The following is a 23028-nucleotide window of genomic DNA, read 5'->3' as shown; positions in this document are numbered from 1 at the left end:
TTTTGATATAGCTGCCATATAAACCGATCTTGGGTCTTGACTTCTTGAGCCTCTAGAGTACGTAATTCTTATCCGATTGGGATGAAATTTTGCACGACGTGTTTTGTTATATCCAACAACTGTGCCAAGTATGGTTCAAATCGGTTTATAACCTGATATAGCTGCCATATAAACCGATCTTGGGTCTTGACTTCCTGAGCCTGTAGAGTGCGCAATTCTTATCCGATTGGAATGAAATTTTGCACGACGTGTTTTGTTATGATATCCAACAACTGTGCCAAGTATGGTTCAAATCGGTTCATAACCTGATATAGCTGCCATATAAACCGATCTGGGGTCTTGACTTCTTGAGCCTCTAGAGTGCGCAATTCTTATCCAATTGGAATGAAATTTTGCACGACGTGTTTTGTTACGATATCCAACAACTGTGCCAAGTATGGTTCAAATCGGTCCATAACCTGATATAGCTGCCATATAAACCGATCTGGGGTCTTGACTTCTTGAGCCTGTAGAGTGCGCAATTCTTATCCGATTGGAATGAAATTTCGCACGACGTGTTTTGTTACGATATCCAACAACTGTGCCAAGTATGGTTCAAATCGGTTCATAACCTTATATAGCTGTCATATAAACCGATCTTGGGTCTTGACTTCTTGAGCTTCTAGAGGGCGCAATTTCTATCCGATTTGGCTGAAATTTCGCAAGACGTCTTTTTTTGTTACTTTCAACAACTATGTCAAATAAAGTACAAGTCGGTTCATAACCTGATATAGCTGCCATATGAATCGATCTGGGATCTTGACTTCTTGAGCCTCTCGAGGTCGCAATTATTATCCGATTTGCCTGAAATTTTGTACGACGAATTCTCTCATGACCATTAACATACGTGTTTATTATGGTCTGAATCGGTCTATAGGCCGATACAGCTCCCATATAAATCGATCTCTCTATTTTACTTCTTGAGCCCCCAAAGGGCGCAAATCTTATTCGAATTGGATGACATTTTACACAGGTCTCCAACATATAATTTAATTGTGGTCCAAACTGGACCATATCTTGATATCGCTCTAATAGCAGAGCAAATCTTTTCTTATATCCTTTGTTTTTTGCCTAAGAAGAGATGCCGGGAAAAGAACTCGACAAATGCGATCCATGGTGGAGGGTATATAAGATTCGGCCCGGCCGAACTTAGCACGCTTTTACTTGTTACATTTTCCCTTCCCCATTTTTACAAAGTTTTTAGCTTTTAGTTATTTTTTTCGGTGTAGCCATTACTAAAGTTTATCAAAGCACTTATCACCTCGTTTCTCTGTTTACACCCTCTCTCTCTTTCTCTCCGTGCAGTTGTGGGCAAGTTACTTAATTTAAATAATGTGTTAAAAATTGTGTTCAAAATACATACATACTCACATACACATGGTGTCTCTCACCTACTCACTCACACAAACGTGAACTTGAAGCTTTGGAAGGGGCAAAGACAAAACAGGAAATAGACAAAATAAACAAAAAGCTGCACTTCACTTCTTGTCACTAACAATGTTAACAAATCGGGTCAAGAAAGAACATGATTATGCATGTAAATATTGTTATAACGGACAAGAGATACAACCACCAACACCGCTGTCACCATTACCACTACAACAGCAAAAGCAGCAGCAGCAGCAACAGCAACAGCAATGAAACAAAACAAATATATAACAAAATTGTCAACAGCTTAGAACACAGCCATACACACACACACACTCACACTCAGACGAAATAGTCTACAACAACAAATAACAATAAGGCAAATGTTGCTACTATCAAATAACAACAACAACGGTAGCAGTGTATTTATATGAGAACAACCACAGCAGAGCAGGGCGACAATTTCGTTAGTCATTTAAGTTACAAAGTTACCAAGCAATTTTTCGCCATTGTATGCTACTCTAGTGCCTTCATTGCATGTGAAAGTGGAATGGCGGGGGCAACGGTGTTTTTTGCAGTTCACTTTTTTCTTTAATTTTGGCTCATAGCCAATACTTGCCACACTCATTCGAGCCGTAACAAAACCCTAGCGTTTAGGCTTGGTTTTATGTGTTGCCTAAACAAGCACAAAACCTAAACAAGACAATGGGAAGCTCTTGTTTGATTTGTTTTTGTTCCACTGTTTTTTGGTGTTTCCTACATTGTTGTTCTAAATATGGTCGATTTGCTGTATAGAAAAAGGTTTAGCGGAAATTGTTAGAGAAAGTGCTAAATAATAAATAACCAAAGATGGCGACAAGCTCAAACCACACGCTAGAAAACATGGAACAAAGGAAATCAAACCAAGAATTAAAACATGGGAATTTCCTATTAGCAAAACTTTGTGTTCAGGTTTTGACAGGAGGATAAATATTTGTGGAAATATGGAAAATGGTAATGGAGGAAACTTAGAAAGAGGGAGATGGAGAAAGAGAGACACAGAAGAGCAGTGACAGTCTTCAATTACATTTGCTCAGACTGTTTCTATGTGATAGTGATATCACAAGAGCAAGAGAAGGCCTAAAAGGCAAACTTGTTTCTATAGCTGAACCATTTTTAAACCAGTAAGGAAAGTCAAAAGTCGGGCGGTGCTGACTTTATAATACCCTACACCTACCCTATAAACACAAAGAGGGAGCTATATCTAATTCTGAACCAATTTTGATGGACCTCGGCGGATTTTTTCAGATGGGTTATTAAACAATCGGTATCAAGTTTCGAACAAATATGTTCACACAGTAATGAATACGGTTGACAAATGACAACATTATTGAAAATTACCCAAAATCTGACGAACATATATATGGGAGCCACATCTAAATCTGAACCGATGTTGACCAAACATCTTAGATATTGTGGTAGACATCGAGGGCATTGTGCAAAATTTTGGCAAAATTGTTCAGAAATGCGCTTGCAGTTGATCTAAAAATGAAAATCGGGCGATATACATATATGGCAGCTATATATAAATCTGAACCGATTTCTTTGAAATTAACCAGTAATATCGAGAGTCATAAGAAAATCCTTCCTGCCAAATTTCGAGAGATTCGGTTAGCAAATGATCATTTTATTGCTGTATTACTTCAAATCGGACGAACATATATATGGGAGCTATATCCAAATCTGAACCGATTTTAATGAAATTAACCAGTAATACTGAGTGTCGCAAGAAAATCCTTCCTACCAAATTTCAAGAGAATCGGCTAACAAATAACCATTTAATTGCTGTATTACTTCAAATCGGACGAACATTTTATATGGGAGCTATATCCAAATCTGAACCGAATTTTATGAAAATCACCAGTAACATCGAGAGTCATAAGAAAATCCTTCCTGTCGAAATTCGAGAGAATCGGTTAACAAATGACAATTTTATTGCATTATAACTGCAAAATGGACGAACATTTATATGGGAGCTATATCCAAATCTGAACCGATTTCTATAAAATTCATCAGTAATCTTGAGTGTCATAAGAAAATCCTTCCTGCCAAATTTCGAGAGAATCGGTTAACAAATGACCATTTTATTGCATTATTACTGCAAATCGGTTGAAGATATATATGGAAGCTATATCCAAATCTGAACCGATTTTTTCGAATTTCAATAGGCTTCGTCTCTATGCCGAAAAACATGCCCATACCAGGTGCATTTACGCAAATCATGGTCCAAAGAACATTTGCAAGGGCCGTCAACATGGAGGGCAGTTTCTTTTCTCTTTCTTCTTCGTTTTTTCAAACGGTGATGGGCTGCCCAACCTATCTTTTTATCATTTTACATGTGAAATCGTGGCACATTTTAGCTCACTACCTTAACATGGAGGTCCCTTATCATTGAGCTTAAACTTGAATTGAACAGCACTCATTGATATGTGAAAATTTTGCCCTGTTCCTCAATGGAAATGTTCATGAGCAAATTTGCATTTGATTGGGGACCTCTGGTTTGAACCGGTGGCGGGGACGGACAGGACGTATTCTTAATTTTTCCCTCCGCATGAATAACTTAGCCTCGTTATAGGAATCTATTTTCGCGAAAAAATTTATACAGCCACTCAAGAATACCCATAATAGTTGTATACAATAAAATAAGACTTGTGTCTGTTTTCACTGGAGCGACAGATCTAGAGTCCCGGAGAAGGGGCGTTTTTACGGTGGACTTTGTAGTTTCCCCTACACTAGTGGGACCAAAATGACAATTATAAAGAGAATTTAGGTATATCTATGAATAATAAAAAGACACAAACGTTGTGCTGGGGAGACCACCGATCATTTCGTCCGAAGCAAAGCAATCTAAAGGTGTAGGGTATAAAAATACGAAAAGAACGAGTTACCTGATGAAAATACTTATTAAAATTTTTTAGTTACAAATTTCCACATCACAAGTTTTTACGGCTGGGTCTGAAAAGGTTGAATGATTGGAAATTCTTTAAGACATCAATTCATAATCGATCAAACTTATTGGATATAATACAACTTTGCGCAACTATTTGCAAAGCTAAGAAGACGTTAAGGCTTCAACTAAGTGTTAGGCATCATTTGCTGATTCGAATAATTATACCCACCACCGTAGGATAGGGGGTATATTTATTTTGTCATTCTGTTTGCAACACATCGAAATATCAATTTCCGACCCTACAAAGTATATATATATATATATATGTATATATATATATATATATATATATATATATATATATATATATATATATATATATGTATATATATATATATATATATATATATATATATATATATATATATATATATATATATATATATATATTTATATATATATATATATATATATATATATATATATATATATATATACATATATCGAATCGTCGTAAAATTCTAAGACGATTTAACGATGTCCGTCCGTCTGTCCTTCCGTCTGTTGTAATCACTCTAGACCCTTCAAAAATTGAGATATTGAGCTGAAATTTGGCACAAATACGTCCTTTTGATGCACGCTGGTTAAGTTCTTGAACGGGCCAAATCGGACCATATTTGGATATAGCTGCTATATAGACCGATTTCCCGATAAAGTGTCTAATGCCCATAAAAACTTTTATCCGATTTTGCTGAAATTTGAAACAGTGAGTAGTTTAAGGCCTCCCGACAGCTGACTCAAATATGGTTCAAATCGGACTATATTTAGATATACCTACCATATAGACCGATCTCCCGATAAAGGGTCTGAAGCCCATAAAAGCTTTATTTTTTACCCGATTTCGATGAAATTTACAACAGTGGGTTATTTTAAGCCTCCCGACATCTGACGTAAATATGATTCAGATCGGAGTATATTTAGATATAGCTGCCATATGGGCCGATCTCCCGATAAGGGGTCTGAAAGCCATAAAAGATTTATTTTTTATCCAATTTCGATGAAATTTGGAATAGAGCGCAGTTTTAAGCCTTTCAACATTCGGCTCGAATATGGTACAGATCGGACTATATTTAGATATAGCTGTCATATAGACCGATCTCCAGATAAAGGGTCTGAAGGCCATAAAAGCTTTATTATACCCTCCACCATAAGATGGCGGGTATACTAATTTCGTCATTACGTTTGTAACTACTCGAAATATTCGTCTGAGACCCCATAAAGTATATATATTTTTGATCGTCGCGAAATTTTATGTCGATCTAGCCATGTCCGTCCGTCTGTCAGTCCGTCCGTCCGTCTGTCTGTCGAAAGCACGCTAACTTCCGAAGGAGTAAAGCTAGCCGCTTGAAATTTTGCACAAATACTTCTTATTAGTGTAGGTCGGTCGGTTGGTATTGCAAATGGGCCATATCGGTCCATGTTTTGATATAGCTGCCATATAAACCGATCTTGGGTCTTGAGTTCTTGAGCCTCTAGAGTGCGCAATTCTTATCCGATTGGAATGAAATTTTGCACGACGTGTTTTCTTATGATATCCAACAATTGTGCCAAGTATGGTTCAAATCGGTCCATAACCTGATATAGCTGCCATATAAACCGATATTGGGTCTTGACTTCTTGAGCCTCTAGAGTGCGCAATTCTTCTCCGATTGGAATGAAATTTTGCACGACGTGTTTTGTTATGATATCCAACAACTGTGCCAAGTATAGTTCAAATCGGTCCATAACCTGATATAGCTGCCATATAAACCGATATTGGGTCTTGACTTCTTGAGCCTCTAGAGTGCGCAATTCTTATCCGATTGGAATGAAATTTTGTACGACGTGTTTTGTTATGACATCCAACAAATGTGCCAAGTATGGTTCAAATCGGTTCATAACCTGATATAGCTGTCATATAAACCGATCTTGGGTCTTGACTTCTTGACCCTCTAGAGGGCGCAATTATTATCCGATATGCCTGAAATTTTGTACGACGGATCCTCTCATGACCATCAACAAACGTGTTTATTATGGTCTGAATCGGTCTATAGCCCGTTACAGCTCCCATATAAATCGTTCTCTCTATTTTACTTCTTGAGCCCCCAATGGGCGCAATCTTATTCGAATTGGCTGAAATTTTACACAGGTCTCCAACATATAATTTAATTGCGGTCCAAACCGGACCACATCTTGATATCGCTCTAATAGCAGAGCAAATCTTTTCTTATATCCTTTTTTGCCTAAGAAGAGATGCCGCCAAAAGAACTCGGCAAATGCGATCCATGGTGGAGGGTATATAAGATTCGGCCCGGCCGAACTTAGCACGCTTTTACTTGTTTTTTATCCGATTTCGTTGAAATTTGGAATAGAGCGCAGTTATAAGCCTCTAGACATTCAACCCAAATATTGTGTAGATCGGACTATATTTAGATATAACTGCCATAAAGCCCGATCCTCAGGTAAAGGATCTAAAGCCCATAAAAGCTTTATTTTTTAACCGATTTCGCTGAAATTTGAAACAGTGAGTAGTTTTACGCCTCCCAACATCCGACCCTAATATGGTGCAGATCGAACTATATTCAGATAGACCGATCTTCCGATAAGGGGTCTGAAGGCCATAAAAGGTTTATTTTTTATCCGATTTCGCTGAAATTTGGAATAGAGCGCAATTTTAAGCCTCTAAACATTCGACCCAAATTAATCTCCCGCCTCAAGTACTCGGCAATCTTACATCTCTTCTTCGAATTTGCTACGACTGAGTGTTATAAAACCTTCTGAACATTTTTGTTTTTATTCGTCCGTCTCTCTGAATTTAAAATTTTTCATAATTTCACCTAGTGTCTCTAAACTCCTTGTAATTAGTAAAATAAATATAAAACATTTTAATACGAAAAGAGGAGTTTCATTAAAATTAAAAACAATTTACACCAAATTAACTATACAAAAATGTACTATCCTTCACTAATATCTTCGCACATAAGTTCAATGTGATGGATGATGATGGTGACTTTAGGGGTTATTTTACATTACTATAGCTGCATAAAAACTAAAACTCACATGCACAAAAATACATACAAACATATGTGTGTGTGTGTGTGTATTGTAGCACATTCATATGGGGGCCAATTGTTTTGTAGCACAAGGGAATGAATAAACGAACGAACGAACGAGCAAACGAATGTGGTTATGCTGCCACATAACGTATACGCAACGCTGTACGTGACCCATTAAATTAAGTATGCGCACAGGTGGTCAAATGACAAAGTGCGACTAAACGTGTTGCGTGGTGGGTAATAAACCAAACCAACACCCCATAAACAAATGCTTAGAAACTATAAAACTTATTATTAACCAAATCCTTTGTAAGCTAATACGTGATGCTAGCACAGTAGCAATAGCATCAAGACGGCCCCTCGAGTTGAATAGCGCCGAACCCTCTGACAAAAGCTCTTTAAAAATGATGTTGTCAGGACGTATAAAAAGTTAATAAAGGGATCTGCAATAAAATTGTTACAAATTGTATTTCTTACTTGACCATAAACTTAGGCAATTAATCTTTTCAAGGTCCATTAAATAATATGGCATTTTTACTGTATTAGTCATGGGAGATGGCAGTGCCAAGACATTATAGCAGCATATTAAATATCTATTTAAAGTGAAAAGTGGTATGCAATTGGAATATGGGAAAATTATGAAGGGCTATGACTTAAGCGGATCCTAAAGTATTTTTGATATTAAATACATTCAAAGGATGGAGGAGTGGGATAAAGGTTTAAATTCGAAATGTTTATTAATTTAAATATCAAATTGTACTGTGTGTTTATAATAAAGAACCAGTAAGGAAAGACAAAAGTCGGGCGGAGCCGATTATATAATACCCTACACCTACCCTACAATTATAAATTCGGGCAACATATATATATGTTAGGATCAGTAACAAAACAATCCATGCCAAATTTTGTGCAGATCGGTTGAAAATTGTAGTTACTAGGCGATTTAAATGCAAATCGGGTGATACCAATAGCGTCCGTCCTTGGGCCAAAAAAGCGATATGTGCAAAATTTCGTGATGATTGGACAACAAATACGATCTGCACTTTGACTACAAGAATACATCGACTCACAGACGGACGGACGGACAGACGGACATGGCTAAATCGAATCAGAAAGTGATTCTGAGTCGATCGGTATATTTATCAATGGGTCTAGCTCTTCTCCTTCTTAGCGTTGCAAACAAATGTACAAACTTATAATACCCTGTACCACAGTGGTAGTGTAGGGTATAAAAATAGTATAGCAGAGCTCGGTTGAAATGCTTTTTCTTTAACGACCAAAACAAGACTCTTTGCTGCACTCATATTCATCGGTTTTGACATCTGCCCAGAGTTATAATTCAAAAGTGTAGCCATCAAAGAGAAAACGGATGACAATATTAAAACATATACCACAGAGCTGCAGATGCAGAGTTTGGTAATATCTATAAGTTGCATTGGAATGATGAAATACACAGCAAGGGCCACACTATTTGATAATCCAATCTAAATGTCGTCTTTTTAAAACAAAGAAGATTTGTGTTGGCTTTATTAAGGGAGCAAAATAAGATTGCCGCTTATATCTTATCATCAATACTCGTTGTTAAAAATAGGCATGGGTACACAACAGAGATGGTTTTGTTAAATTTGCCAGAACAGCCTTCATCATCGGTTGGTGTTGGTGGGGTGCAATCGGTACACTGATTATGTTGCAAGTTGTTGTGCTAATATAGACAGCAGTGGGTCACATGCGTCGTCGTCGTCGAACTATGTGACCCCTCCGACTTCTGCCAGGCGGCAATATACACAACGCAATACCTCTACTCCAATAATGCAAGGCCAGTGCTGGCAATATTGGGGGTGGGGAACTGTACACCATGTACACACCGCCGATTGGTAGTTGCAATGCAAACTTGTCCATGAACATTTGATTAAGGAAAAAGTGCAAACTTCTCACATATCAATGATTGCTGCCCGATTTAAGTTTAGTCACAATGATAAGGGACCTGCTTTTAATAGCTGAATCCAATCGGTGTGCCGCAGTGAGACACCTCTTTTTGGGAAAAGTTTTACATGGCTAACATACTATTTTTATACCCACCACCATAGGATGGGGGTAAACTAACCTAGTCATTCCGTTGGTAACACCTCAAAATAACGATCTGCGACCCCAAAAGTATATATACTCTAGATCGTCTCGACATTTCGATTCGATCTAGCCATGTCCGTTCGTCCGTCCGTCTGTGAAATCACGATATCGGCCCAACGCGTAAAGCTAGTCGCTTGAAATTTTGCACAGATGCTTTATATTGATGTAGGTCATTGGGGATTGCAAATGGGCCAAGTCGGTTCAGATTTGGATATAGCTCCCTAATAAACCGATCTCCCGATTTGACTTCTTGAGCTCCTGGAAGCCACAAATTTCGTCCGATTTGATGGACATTTTGCAGATAGTGTTCTGTTATGACGTCCAACAACAGTGCCAAGTACGCCCCGACACGGTATATAACCTGATATAGCTCCCATATAAACCAATCTCCCGATTTCACTTCTTGAGCCCTTACAATCAGCAATTTAGCTACAATATTGCACATAGTGTTCTGTTACGACTTCCGACATCTGTGACAAGTACGGTCAAAATCGGCCAAGAACCTGATTTAGCTCCCGTATAAACCGATCTCCCGATTGGACTTCTTGAGCCTCTGGAAGCCGCAATTTTCATCCGATTTGGCTGAAATTTTGAACGTGGTGTTCCGTTATGACTTTCAACAACTGTACCAGATACGGTTCAAATCGGTCTATAAACTGATATAGCTCCCATATCAACGGATCTCCCGACTTGACTTCTTGAGCCCTTACAACCCGCAATTTTGGCCAATTTATCTATAATTTGGCCCATAGTGTTTTGTTATGACATCCAACAATAGTGCTAAGCACGGCTCAAATCGGTCTATAACCTGATATAGCTCCCATATAAACCGATCTCCCGATTTGACTTCTTGAGCCCCTGAAAGCCGCAAAGCCGATTTGGCTGAAATTTTGCATACGGTATTCTGTTACGACTTCCAACAACTGCGCCAAGAACGGTCTAAATCAGTCTATAACCTGATATAGCTCCCATATAAAACGGTCTCTCGATCATCCTTGTTCGGTTCCTAGAAGCTTTATTTTTTGCTGGTTTGACAGAAGTTTGGTATGTAGAATAAAATTATGCACTTCCACTAAATTTAGTTTGTATAACATTTTAGCAGAATCCATGGTGGTGTGTTCCCAAGATTCGGCCCGCTGGCTTAGTGCCTCGCAAATGTCGCCAGCATTAGGAAGGGAAAATCACCGCTGAAAATTTGTTTCTGATGTTCTCGCCAGGATTCAAACCCAGGTGTTCAGCATCTTAGGCGGACATGCTAACCTCTGCGCTACCGTGGCCCCCAGTTGGTAGTTGTGATCCAGTTAATAACTAAATTTACAGGTCCGTCGATATTGGCCTACCGTCTGACCATTATCGCCAGGTTCTAGAGACTTTAATCCTCTGGAGACTACTTGACTTTAATGCCATCACGTTTCAAGATATGCCAGCGGGGTATAGCGGCAGAGCAAATCCTCAATAATCTTGGACAGGAAACTGAATTGAAAGTGTCACATTCAGGATCGTACTGAGAAGGCTCACAGATGTTGAACATTATGTTGACGGGCCGTAGGCTCGAAATGGGACCTGAATCCGAAAATAGTCCACTGGCTCTACAGAAGCGTGTTTAGACCAATACTTACTTATGCTTCAGTAGTTTGGTGGACTGCTATGGAGAAAAAGTGCAACATAAGGACCATACAACAGGTTCAGAGAACATGTTGTCCTACCATAGGTGGAGAAATGAGGACCACACCCATTGGGGCACTGGAGACTATTCTAGATATCCGACCCATTGCCATACAGATTAAGTGTGAGGCAGCCACTACGGCTATGAGACTTAAGGTGATGGGAGAATGGATTGAGGATGGGAACAGTTCATACCATCGTGGTATAATCGAGGCGACGATAGGAAACCTGGAAGGAAAGGAAGAGGTTTCCGATCGGATACCTGGGATGAACCTTGCAGTTGAGTGGAAGGCACTTCTGCCATCGGCACAGTCTTTGATTGACGGAACCCTACTACTGCCATCTGGAAAATCATGTTACATGGATGGATCAAAGCTAGAGGACAGAATAGGCCTGGTGGTCTACATTGGGAATCCAGAGACTGAGCTTTGTTTAAGACTGCCTGACCATAAAACGGTCCTGCAGGCGGAGATTTGGCCGATCACGGAAAGCGTGAAGTGGTGTGGTGCTAACGCGAGGACATCGAGTGTGAACATCTTTACCGACAGTAAAATTGCCATAAGGGCAATAACAATGAGGACGGTAAGGTCACGAACAGTCTTGTATTGTAAAAAGGAGATTAACGCCTGCTCTGAGGATGCCAAAATCCGCAACGTTTGGGTGCCGGGCCATAACGGAGTAAGGGGAAATGAAAGGGCAGACGATTTGATGGTGAAGGCCAGAAGACTGCCGTCAATAAACTTGGTTAACCCGAAGCCTTTCGGGTCGACGCAGTCCGAGTTAAGGGAGTGGGCGACAAATGCGCATGCAACATTGTGGAACAACAAAACGGTCGTTAGGACGGCGAAAATCTTAAGAGGGGATTTTCGCCGAGTAGACAAGGCTATTACTGAAAGGAATCACGAAGAAGTTCAGTATAGCTATTGGTATCATAACGGGACACTTAGGACTACGAGCTCACTTATGTAAAATCGGTGCGGCAAGTGATGGCGTGTGTAGGGCATGGGGGGAAGATGATGAGACGTTGGAGGATTTCCTTTATCATTGCCCGGCTTTCGCGTCTAACAGATACCGGCACTTAGGTGAAGACACAATACCAGACATGAACCAACTTAGGGGCGCGGTATTGAAAACAATTAAGGATTTTTTTAGTAGCAAGGAATTCATAACTTAAAATTTTCATTTTAGAGGTTACTTTATAGTTTTTAGAGCGAACTACAAGTCGATTACTGGCTTAGATGTATGTCCATAGTGTCATGAGGTGGATTAATATCTGCACCCTCTTTTGAACCTAACCTAACCTCTAAGCCCCATATCTCCTATAGGTCATCATCTGCCTCGTCTACCGCTTACTTGTGGACCTTCTCACTGTCTTTGCCTTTAGCACTCCAGGACTGACAGGTGTCCTTTCACCATTTTTCCTGGACATCATTTTCCCTCAGCGCAGTTTTACTTTTTATTGCCCTTTTATTTTCCATTTACCTTAAGATATCAACTCCATTCAGTTATCATTCAACTACCCCGATTTTATTTTAATACAAAAGCTGCAAATTCAATAAATCATTTGTTGTAATATCATTCTAATCATTGAATAGGTTAATTCAAAAAAATGTGAGCCAAGTAGAAAATTCCGATGACCTATTTCTGTGCATTAAAAATCACTTTCCCTTTCTTTATTCGCAACTATATGCGTTTTTGTTTGCTCGTTTCAGGATTTTACAGAGCTTTACACCTTTGCGCTTAATTGATTTGAGTGTCTGTTGTGAACAGCTGCGTTCTGTCTTCACTTCGTTATTGCAGTTTCGCTGGTAAGTGTGTGAGGATTTAAAGTGTGTGTGTGTGTGAAAGAGAGGGGGAGAGATAAATCCACCGAAATGTCTTTGATTTAAACTTCAGTGAAGACTGTTGTTTTGTTATTGATGACGCTCTCATTCTCTCGTCAATATAATGGAAAAAGAAAAGGAATTGCTGAGCACTAAGTGGATAATAAGCAGTAAATAAAAATAATCAAATAATCAAATCACAAAGAGCAAAGACAAGAGACAACACCATATTTTTTAGACAGACTTGAAGACGCAATGATTTACAGGCATTTGATAGAAACAAATTGAATTTTTGTTTATTTCTTTTAATGCAATATCCATATACACACATACTTTCGAAAAGTAGAATGATTTAAAACAAGTAGAAAGGAGTTAAGTTCGGCTGGGGCGAACTTTGGATACCCACCACCTGCGATTTAAACCAAATTCGGCATGGATATTAAGTGTTCTAATAAGTACAAGTCATTATTCAATTTTGTAGAACAAAATGTATGTCTTTTGGTAGCCCTATCCAAATAAAGACCGATCTGAACCATATACGACACTAACATGACTAAATGTGTCAAATTTCAGCGAAATCGGATTATAAATGACAAGACTTTAAATCGAGAGATCGGTCTATATGACAGATATATCCAAATCTGAACCGATCTGAGCCAAATCGAAGAGGGAAGTCGAAGAGCCTAACACAACACAACCCGCTTTTTCAAATTTCGGCGAAATCGAACAATAAATGCGCCATTTATGGGCCCAAGACCATAATTCGAGAGATGGCTCTATATGGCAGATATATCCAATTCTGGACCGATCTGGGCCAAATTAAAGAAAGACGTCGAGAGGCCTAACACAACTCACTGTCCCAAATTAAGGTGACATTGGACAATAAATGCGCCTTTTAAAATCTTATATCGAGAGATCGGTCTATATGACAGCTATATCCAAATCTGGACCGATCTAGACCAAATTGAAGAATAATATCGATGGGCCTAACGCAACTCACTGTCCCATATTTCTGTGACATCGGACAACAAATGCTCCTTTTATGGACCCAAGACCTTAAATCGAGAGATGGGTCTATATGGCAGATATATCCAATTCTGGACCGATCTGGGTCAAATCGCAGAAAGGCGTCGAGAGGCCTAACACAACTCACTGTCCCAAATTAAGGCGAAATCGAACAATAAATGCGCCATTTATGGGTCGAAAACCTTATATCGAGAGATTGGTCTATATGGCAGCTATATCCAAATCTGGACCGATCTAGACCAAATTGAAGAATAATGTCGATAGGCCTAACACAACTAACTGTCCCAAATTTCGGCGAAATCGAACAATAAATGCGCCTTTTATGGACCCCAGACCTTAAATAGAGAGATCGTTCTGCATGGCAGCTATATCCAAATCTGGACCGATCTGGGCCAAATTGAATAGGCCTTTCGAAGGGCCTAACACAACTTACTGTCGCGAATTTCAGCAAAATCGGACAATAAATGTGGCTTTTATGGGCCTAACACCATAAATCGGAGGATCGGTCTATATGGCAGTTATATCAAAATCTAGACCGATCTGAGCCAATTTAACGAAGGATGTCGATGGGCCTTACACAATTCACTGTCCCGAATTTCAGCAAAATCGGATAATAAATGTGGCTTTTATGGGTCAAAGACCCTAAATCGGCCGGTCGGTCTATATGACAGCTATATCCAAATCTGTACCGATCGGGGTCAAATTGAAGAAGGATGTCGAGTAGCCTAACACAACTCACTGTCCGAAATTTCAGCAAAATGGGAAAGTAAATGTGGCTTTTATAGGCCTAAGACCTTAAATCGACGGATCGGTCTATATGGGGGCTATATCAAGATATAGTCCGATATAGCTTATCTTCGAACTTAACCTGCTTATGGACAAAAAACAAATCTGTGCAAAGTTTCAGCTCAATATCCCCTGGAAGCCGCAATTTTTGTCCGATTTGATTGAAATTTTGCGCACAGTGTTCTGTTATGACTCTCAGCAATTGTGTCATGTACGGTCCAAATCAGTCCAAACCAGATATAGCTCCCATATTTTAGCAGAATCCATGGTGGTGGGTTGCCAAGATTCGGTCCGGCCGAACTTAGCACGCTTTTACTTGTTAAGGTTAATATTTTTCTACCCACCATCATAGGATAGGGGGAATATTCATTTAGTCATTCCGTTTACAAAATATCGAAATATCAATTTCCGACCCTACAAAGTATATATATTTCGGATCGTCGTAAAATTCTAAGGCGATTTAACGATGTCCGTGTGTTTGTCCGTTCGTCTGTTGTAATCACTCTAGATCCTTAAAAAATTGAGATAGTGAGCTGAAATTTGGCACAGATACGTCTTTCTGATGCACGCTGGTTAAGTTCTTGAACGGGTCAAATCGGACCATATTTGGATATAGCTGCTATATAGACCGATTTTCCGATAAGGGGTCTAATGCCCATAAATGCTTTATTTTTCATCCGATTTTGCTGAAATTTTAAAAAGTGAGTAGTTTTAGGCCTCCCGACATCTGACCCAAATAGGGTTCATATCGGACTATATTTATATATAGCTCCATATAGACCGATCTGCCGATAAGGGGTCTGAAACCCATAAAAGCTCTATTTATTACCCGATTTCGCTGAAATTTGAAATAGAGGGTTATTTTCCTCCTCCTGATATCTGACTTAAATATGGATGAAATCGGACTATATTTAGGTATAGCTGCCATATAGACCGATCTGCCGATAAAGGGTCTGAAGCCCATAAAAGCTTTATTTGTTAACCGATTTCGCTGAAATTTTCAACATTGAGTAGGTTTATGCCTCCTAATATAGGACCCAAATTTGGTTCAGATCAGACTATATTTAGATGTAGCTGCCATATAGACCGATCTCCCGATTAAGGGTCTGAAGCCCTTAAAAGCTTTATTTTTTAACCGATTTCGCTGAAATTCGAAACAGTAAGTAGTTTTGTGCCTCCTAACATAGGACCCAAATTTGGTTCATATCGGACTATATTTAGATATAGCTGTCATGTAGACCGATCTGCCGATAAAGGGGTCAGAAGCCCATAAAAGCTTAATTTATAACCCGATTTCGATGAAATTTGAAACAGAGGGTTATTTTAAGCCTCCTGATATCTGACCTAAAAATGGATCAAATCGGACTATATTTAGGTATAGCTGCCATATAGCCCGATCCTCGGATAAAGGGTCTAAAGCCCATAAAAGCTTTATTTGTTAACCGATTTCGCTGAAATTTGAAACATTGAGTAGTTTACGCCTCCCAGCAAAGGACCCAAATGTGGTTTGGATCGGACTATATTTAGATATAGCTGCCATATAGACCGATCTGCCGATAAAGGGTCTGAAGCCCATAAAAGCTCTATTTATTACCCAATTTCGCTGAAATTTGAAAAAGTGAAATCGACATCCGTCCCGACCATTCAATACCATTCAATATCCGTGTCGATCCAATTATCCAAATTATCATCGGATTGTGACGAAGGGGGGTTTTCATATATACCCGAGGTGGTGGGTATCCAAAGTTCGGCCCGGACGAACTTAATGCCTTTCTACTTGTTATGATGTCATTTCATTGGTCTTACATCCAAATCCCGGACGGGACATTACAAATACTTTTGTACATCTCATAGCTATCTGTAGTTTATCAAGAGTATTGTTTTTATTTGTAAATTTTTATTTTTTAGATTCTTGTGAATATGTTATTCCAATCCAATCTATTAAATATTTTCACATGACTACCTTTGAAGTAACTACAAATAGTTTTGAAATTCTAAGATAAACTAATTCGAGTTTATTTTATAGAAACAAAACTTTTATTTAGTAACTTCCATTTTCATTTTCAAAGTAATTGATTTTTAAATATTTTATCAAAAAACAAAATCACTTCACAATGCAGTTATTTTAGGTGGGGCAATTTTCCAATTTGTTTATGACACAGCAGGTGTTATTGTTTTCATTCCATAAAAATATGGATGTTAAAAGTTCTAATCTAGCATTTATTCAAATGTTGTGTAAAATTTGTAAAATATTCCATAGAAATATCCTTGTGGTTTTCTAGCTACTAAAGTAATTGCAGCCAAATAAAAACACAAAAAAATCTAAACAAGAACAAAAAGTACATAGAAAATCTCTAAAAACTTCCAATCAATATTTAAAAGCAAAACAAAATTTCAATTTTTTTATCGGCCATTTACACAATACCCAATAAAAATAGCCAAAGGTGGCTTGTAATGTTCCTTCCATGGAAACGAGTGTGTGAAAATGTTTTAGCAATACTTCGATACACCTACATATTCAGCTATTTGCAAATGAAAAAGCCACAAAATACCAATCGAAATGAATGCAAATTACACACTCCAATGGTCCGGGTGAAAACATCGACCCCGAAGTATGCAAAATGTTTGCCAATAACAATTTAAGAAATGAAATTGTTGAATTGAAGTTTTTTTTTTCTTCATTTCAATGAAGGAGAGCCGGGGGTAGGAAGTGAAAGCAAATAACATTTCCGGCACATAGACATCCCCAATCATTGCATTGTCTCGAAAGTGTTAGAGTGTGATTGGATGTGTGTGTGTGTGTGTGTGTATGTGTCCATATAGGTGGCGGATGGAAATTTTTATTCTCCTATTAATAATACATTTATTTAATTTGCTATGACACTTGTCAGCAGAAACCAATACACGGGAGATCTGGGGGAAGGGTTGAATTCTCACAGAAATAAAAAGACTTGGCATTTAAGGAAACCCCGTTTTTTGTTCCTCTGAATGTTTGAAAAGAAACAGAGTTGTTGCTTTGGTTTATGGCAAAGCAAAAAGAAAAGTAAAAACGTGATAAGTTCGGATAGGCCGAACTTTAGATACCCTTTACCACGGATTTATATTGGGTTGCCCAAAAAGTAATTGCGGATTTTTTAAAAGAAAGTAAATGCATTTTTAATAAAACTTAGAATGAACTTTAATCAAATATACTTTTTTTACACTTTTTTCTAAAACAAGCTAAAAGTAACAGCTGATAACTGACAGAAAAAAGAATGCAATTACAGAGTCACAAGCTGTGAAAAAATTTGTCAACGCCGACTATATGAAAAATCCGCAATTACTTTTTGGGCAACCCAATATTATGTCTCCCATTGCACGCATTATTAAGTAGTTAGGTTAGGTTCAAAAGAGGGTGTGGATATTAATCCGCCCCCTGCCACTATGGACATACACCTAAGCCAGTAATCGGTTTTTTGTGCGCTCTAAAAACTAACCTTAAGAAAGAAAATTTTAAGTTAGGAATCCCGTGCTGCTTTCAAAATCCTTAATTGTTTGCCATACCACTCCCCTAAGTTGGTTCATGTCTGGTATTGTGTCCCCACTTAAGTTCCGGTGGCTTTTAGCAGCAAAAGCCGGGCAATGGCATAGGAAATGCTCCAACGTCGCATCATCTTCCCCACATGCCCTACACATGCTCTAAACATGCGATCACTTGCCGCACCGATTTTGCATATGTGAGCTCGTAGTCCAGTGCATCCCGTTAAGATACCAAGACCTATTCTGACCTCCTTCATACTTCCTTACAGGTGTCTTTTAGCCGCGATAGCAGGGCAATGATATAGGAAATGCTCCAACGTCTCATCATCTTCTCTGCATGCCCTACATATGTTATCACTTGCTGCACCGATTTCACATAAGTGAGCTCGTAGTCCTAAGTATCCCGTTATGATACCAAAAGCTATACTGACCTTCTTCATATTTCCTTTCAGTAATAGCCTCGTCCTCTCACTATCCGAATCGCACCATAGCATTTTCGCCATCCCACTGACTGGTTCGTGTTACATGGGCATTCGTCGTCCACGACCTTAACTCAGACTGCGTTAACCCGAAAGGCTTCGGGTTAACCAAGTTTATTGACGGTAGTCCTCGGGCCTTCACTGCCAAATCGTCTGTCCTTTCATTCCCCCTTACTCTATTATGGCCCTGCACCCAAACAATGCGGATTGTGCCATCCTCAGAGAAGGCGTTAATCTCCTTCGTACACTGCAAGACTGTTCGTGACCTTACCGTTCTGGTTGTTATTGCCCTTATGGTCATTTAAGAACTTCCGTAAAGATATATACATCCCGGCACGGGATAGCTGTAAGCACCACACAGGCTGAGGTCTGATCTGTGTGGTATTCATTGCTGTCACGAGAAGCTTAGCTGTGAGCTACCGGGGGCGTCCACAGGTTGCGGGTAGTGGAATGCTCCATACGGAGGAGCTGCCCAGGCAGTCGCGGCAATTAGCGGTATCGAACGGAGAGCCTCAGTGAGAGGACGGGAGGTACAGGCTCTTGCACAAATACTAAATGCCTATGATGCTCGAGGCCACCGTAGCGCAGAGGTTAGCATGTCCGACTATGACGCCGGTCGCCGGGGTTCGAATCCTAGCGAGACCATCAGAAAAAATTTTAAGCGGTGGTTTTCCCCTCCTAATGCTGACAACATTTGTGAGGTACTATGCCATGTAAAACTTCTCTCCAAAAGAGGTGTCGCATTGCGGCACGCCGTTCGGTCTCGCCTATAAAAGGGAGGCCCCTTATCATTGAGCTTAAACTTGAATCGGACAGCACTCATTGATTTGTGAGAAGTTTGCCCCTGCTCCTTAATGGAATGTTTATGGCAAAATTTTCAATTTGCATATGGTGCTCGATATGACAAGGCGAATTATTGGTGCCCTTAAATAACCAATGGCCACCTTGTTCTTGCGTTGATCAGTCCTTTGGACCGGAATGAGCTTGCTCACACAGGAGCTTGACGATCGCCACCTCCACATGAAAATGTGGCTACAACAACAACAACATATTCACACTCGACGTCCTCGCGTTAGCAACACATCACCTTACGTATCCGTGAGCGCCCGGATCTCCGCCTGCAGGACTGTATTATGGTCAGGCAGTCTACAACAGACCGCATTCCTGGGTTCTCGATGTAGCCCCCAGGCCCACTCTGTCCTCTAGCTTTGATCCATCCCTGTAACATGATCATTCAGATGACAGTGTTAGGGTTCTGTCAGTCCAAGACTGTGCCGCTGGCAGCAGTGCCTCGCTCTCGGCCTGAAGTCTCGTCTCAGGTATCCGATTGGAAACCTCTTCCCTTCCTTCCAGGTCTTCTATCGTCGCCTCGATTATACCGCTGTGGTACGAGCTTCTCCCATTCTCAATCCATTCTCCCATCGCCTTAAGTCTCATAGCCGCAGTGGCTGCCTCACACTTAATCTGTATGTCAATAGGTCGGATATCTAGAATAGTCTCCAGTGCCCTAGTAGGCGAGGTCCTCATCGCTTCGCCTATGCTCTGAAATTGTTGTCTGGTCCTTATGTTGTACTTCTTCTCCATAACAGTCCACTACTGAGGCGTAAGTAAGTATTGGTCTAATCACGCTCCTGTAGAGCACGTCGACTATCCCCATTTCGAGCCTACGGCCCGTCTACATAGTGCCCAACATCTGTGAGCCTTATCAGTACGCTTCTAAAAATGGCACTTCCAAATAAGTTTCCTATCCAAGATCACTCCTAAGTATTTGACCTTGTCAGATATCGAAATCGTTTTGTTGAGGAAACGTGGTGCGTCAATTTGGCCCACCTTCGTCTTCCTGGTGAACAGGTATATTTCAGTCTTCTCTGTGTTAACATTGAGAATCCTCGGTCTAGCCCAGTCATATGCCATATGCAAGACCTTTTCGGCCGTTCTGCACAGCTGCTTCGGATCCTTACTCCATAGAAGTATTATAACATTCTGCGTAGGAGACGCGAATCCCTCCTCAGTCAGCATCCGTAATTGGTCATTTATGGTGGTCACCCGTAAGAGTGGCGATAAAATGCCCCCTTGTGCCACTTTCTCCCTCATTTTTATGTCATTGGACCCCTGTCCGTTAGGCTGCGTTGGGTCTCTCGCCCCTGTACTGCCTGATGTTTTAGTATTAGGATCTTTGCTTATCCTACTTTTCCCAATATTGAGAGAGTCGGTGATAATCTCGTCGTCGGCCCCCTTTCCATTAGGCGGTATTGAGTAACCCGCCACTGCACCGCCTGATGGCTCAGTATGAGGATATTTGCCTATACTAATCCTCCCAATCTTGTAAAAGACTGCCATAGCCAAACTTGTCACGAGACTTGACCAATGTCCACCACAAGGAGAGTTCCTTCCTCCTTCTCCTCCCTGTGGAAAACCTGCCATTCTCCACGACCAAATTTTGGTTTTGCTTGTTTAAAACTTCCATCATGCGTCCCGTCGCGATTTCGCCTCCCACATCCTTGATGAAAACCGTCGCCTTTGTGAGCAGCGGGATGTCCATCTTTCTCATAATGTCGAGCTCTGCGCCCCAGGGAGTGTGGACTTCCAACGAGCTTTTTCTTCTTCCAACGAGCTTTTTGACGGTATCAATACATTCCGCCGACGCAGTGCAGCGTTAGGATGTCCCCTCTATACTCGCAGCTCATAATTTGTGTGGGTGGACCCACTACAGAGTTCAACACATGTTCGATACCGTTCGTTTACCAAATGCCTTACCTGTGACAGATGATCTGGTGGAATTCTACCGGATGCATTGCCGATATCGATGACTGCATAAGTCATCTCATCTCTGTTGTTTTTCCTTGCCACTCCGGCGTAAGAGAGCGGCTCCTTACCCTTCTCAGCGACCATCTTCCCCTTCCGTGATGCATGTGGCCTCCTTTTGAAAGTTACAGTCCTCCATCCTTTGAATCCGGTTGACTATTGAACAGTCGGTGGACTCTCGAAGCGCTGTCCACAAAACCACAGCACCATATTGCATTATGAGTTTATATTCGATAAGCAGCTCACCCCTTTCGTTGACTTCCGAAGTTCCCCATATCTGGTGATGTGGATCACTTTCTACAAAGAGGCTCTTCTTCCGTACAGAAGCGGCTTCAATCAGTTACTTAAGGTTTGAAGGCGGCATCTTGTTTATTTCAAGGCTGGCTATTGCTAAATCTTCAGTGCTTAGCGACGGAAGAAGAAAAACATTTAGACCACTCTTTGCAAGAATACATCCTCTGTGTCTCCCTTTCCCCGTACCCTTGAGTAGTTTAAATCCCGGAATTCTGAGTTCACGAACCCTTCATCCACACATCCATGGTTTCTGGATAAGAACCTCGTCAAAACACCCTGCCATCAGGAGGACCTTTAGTACCGCCGAAGCGGCCTTACAATAATGGAGATTTATCTGTATAAACCGCACCATAGTCAGGATTCAGAACTTCCACCACTATTGTGTTAGCCTCGTCTTTTAATTCCAACAGGAGTTCATCCTCACAAGATTCGTTAGATCTTGTCATGATGAGCTTCTGTAATATGCTTTAATAGCTGCTGCTGTCGAAGTACTTTTTGAGTTTCGTGCTTCCGTGCAAAGCCCACCGTAGCGCAGAGGTTAGCATGTCCGCCTATGACGCTGAACGCCTGGGTTCGAATCCTGGCGAGACCATCAGAAAAAAATTTTCAGCGGTGGTTTTCCCCTCCTAATGCTGGCAACATTTGTGAGCTACTATGCCATGTAAAACTTCCCTCCAAAAGAGGTGTCGCACTGCGGCACGCCGTTCGGACTCGGCCATAAAAGGGAGGCCCCTTATCATTGAGCTTAAACTTGAATTGGACTGCACTCATAGATATGTGAGAAGTTGGTTCTGTCTGTTCCTTAGTGGAACGTAAATGGGCAAAATTTGCATTTTTTGCTTCCGTGCAAAGTGGGGAACACTTTGAGCTTAGTCCCACCGGATGACCCACCCATACAGGGCTTGTCGGGTCCCGTTTCGATGCCATCCCCTTCTGTCTCGATTGTGGCAGGGGGAATTTTCAGTCTCCTGCAATCCGCCAGACTTTAGCGATATGGTCGATAGTTCCTCAGGCAAGTGTTTAGTAACAACTGCTGAGTCGTCTCCTGATTCCCCAACCCCATCGTTTCTATA

General features: G+C 40.4%; 1 protein-coding gene across 2 annotated transcripts in view; it reads left to right on the top strand.

The window, feature by feature from the left end:
- The window catches only part of LOC106091536 (E3 ubiquitin-protein ligase RNF113A), a 274959-nt gene that overhangs the window by 11113 nt on the left and 240818 nt on the right, over positions 1–23028 (top strand). For both annotated transcript variants that reach the window (XM_059362813.1, XM_059362812.1), the window contains exon 4: positions 12936–13031. In XM_059362813.1, coding sequence (XP_059218796.1) covers positions 12936–12967 — 32 coding nt within the window. In that variant the 3' untranslated portion in view covers positions 12968–13031. The remainder of the gene's footprint in view (positions 1–12935; positions 13032–23028) is intronic.

This window comes from Stomoxys calcitrans, chromosome 2 (assembly GCF_963082655.1).
Source record: "Stomoxys calcitrans chromosome 2, idStoCalc2.1, whole genome shotgun sequence".
Taxonomy (NCBI): Eukaryota; Metazoa; Arthropoda; class Insecta; order Diptera; family Muscidae; genus Stomoxys; species Stomoxys calcitrans.
This window is presented reverse-complemented; position numbering and strand designations above follow the sequence as displayed.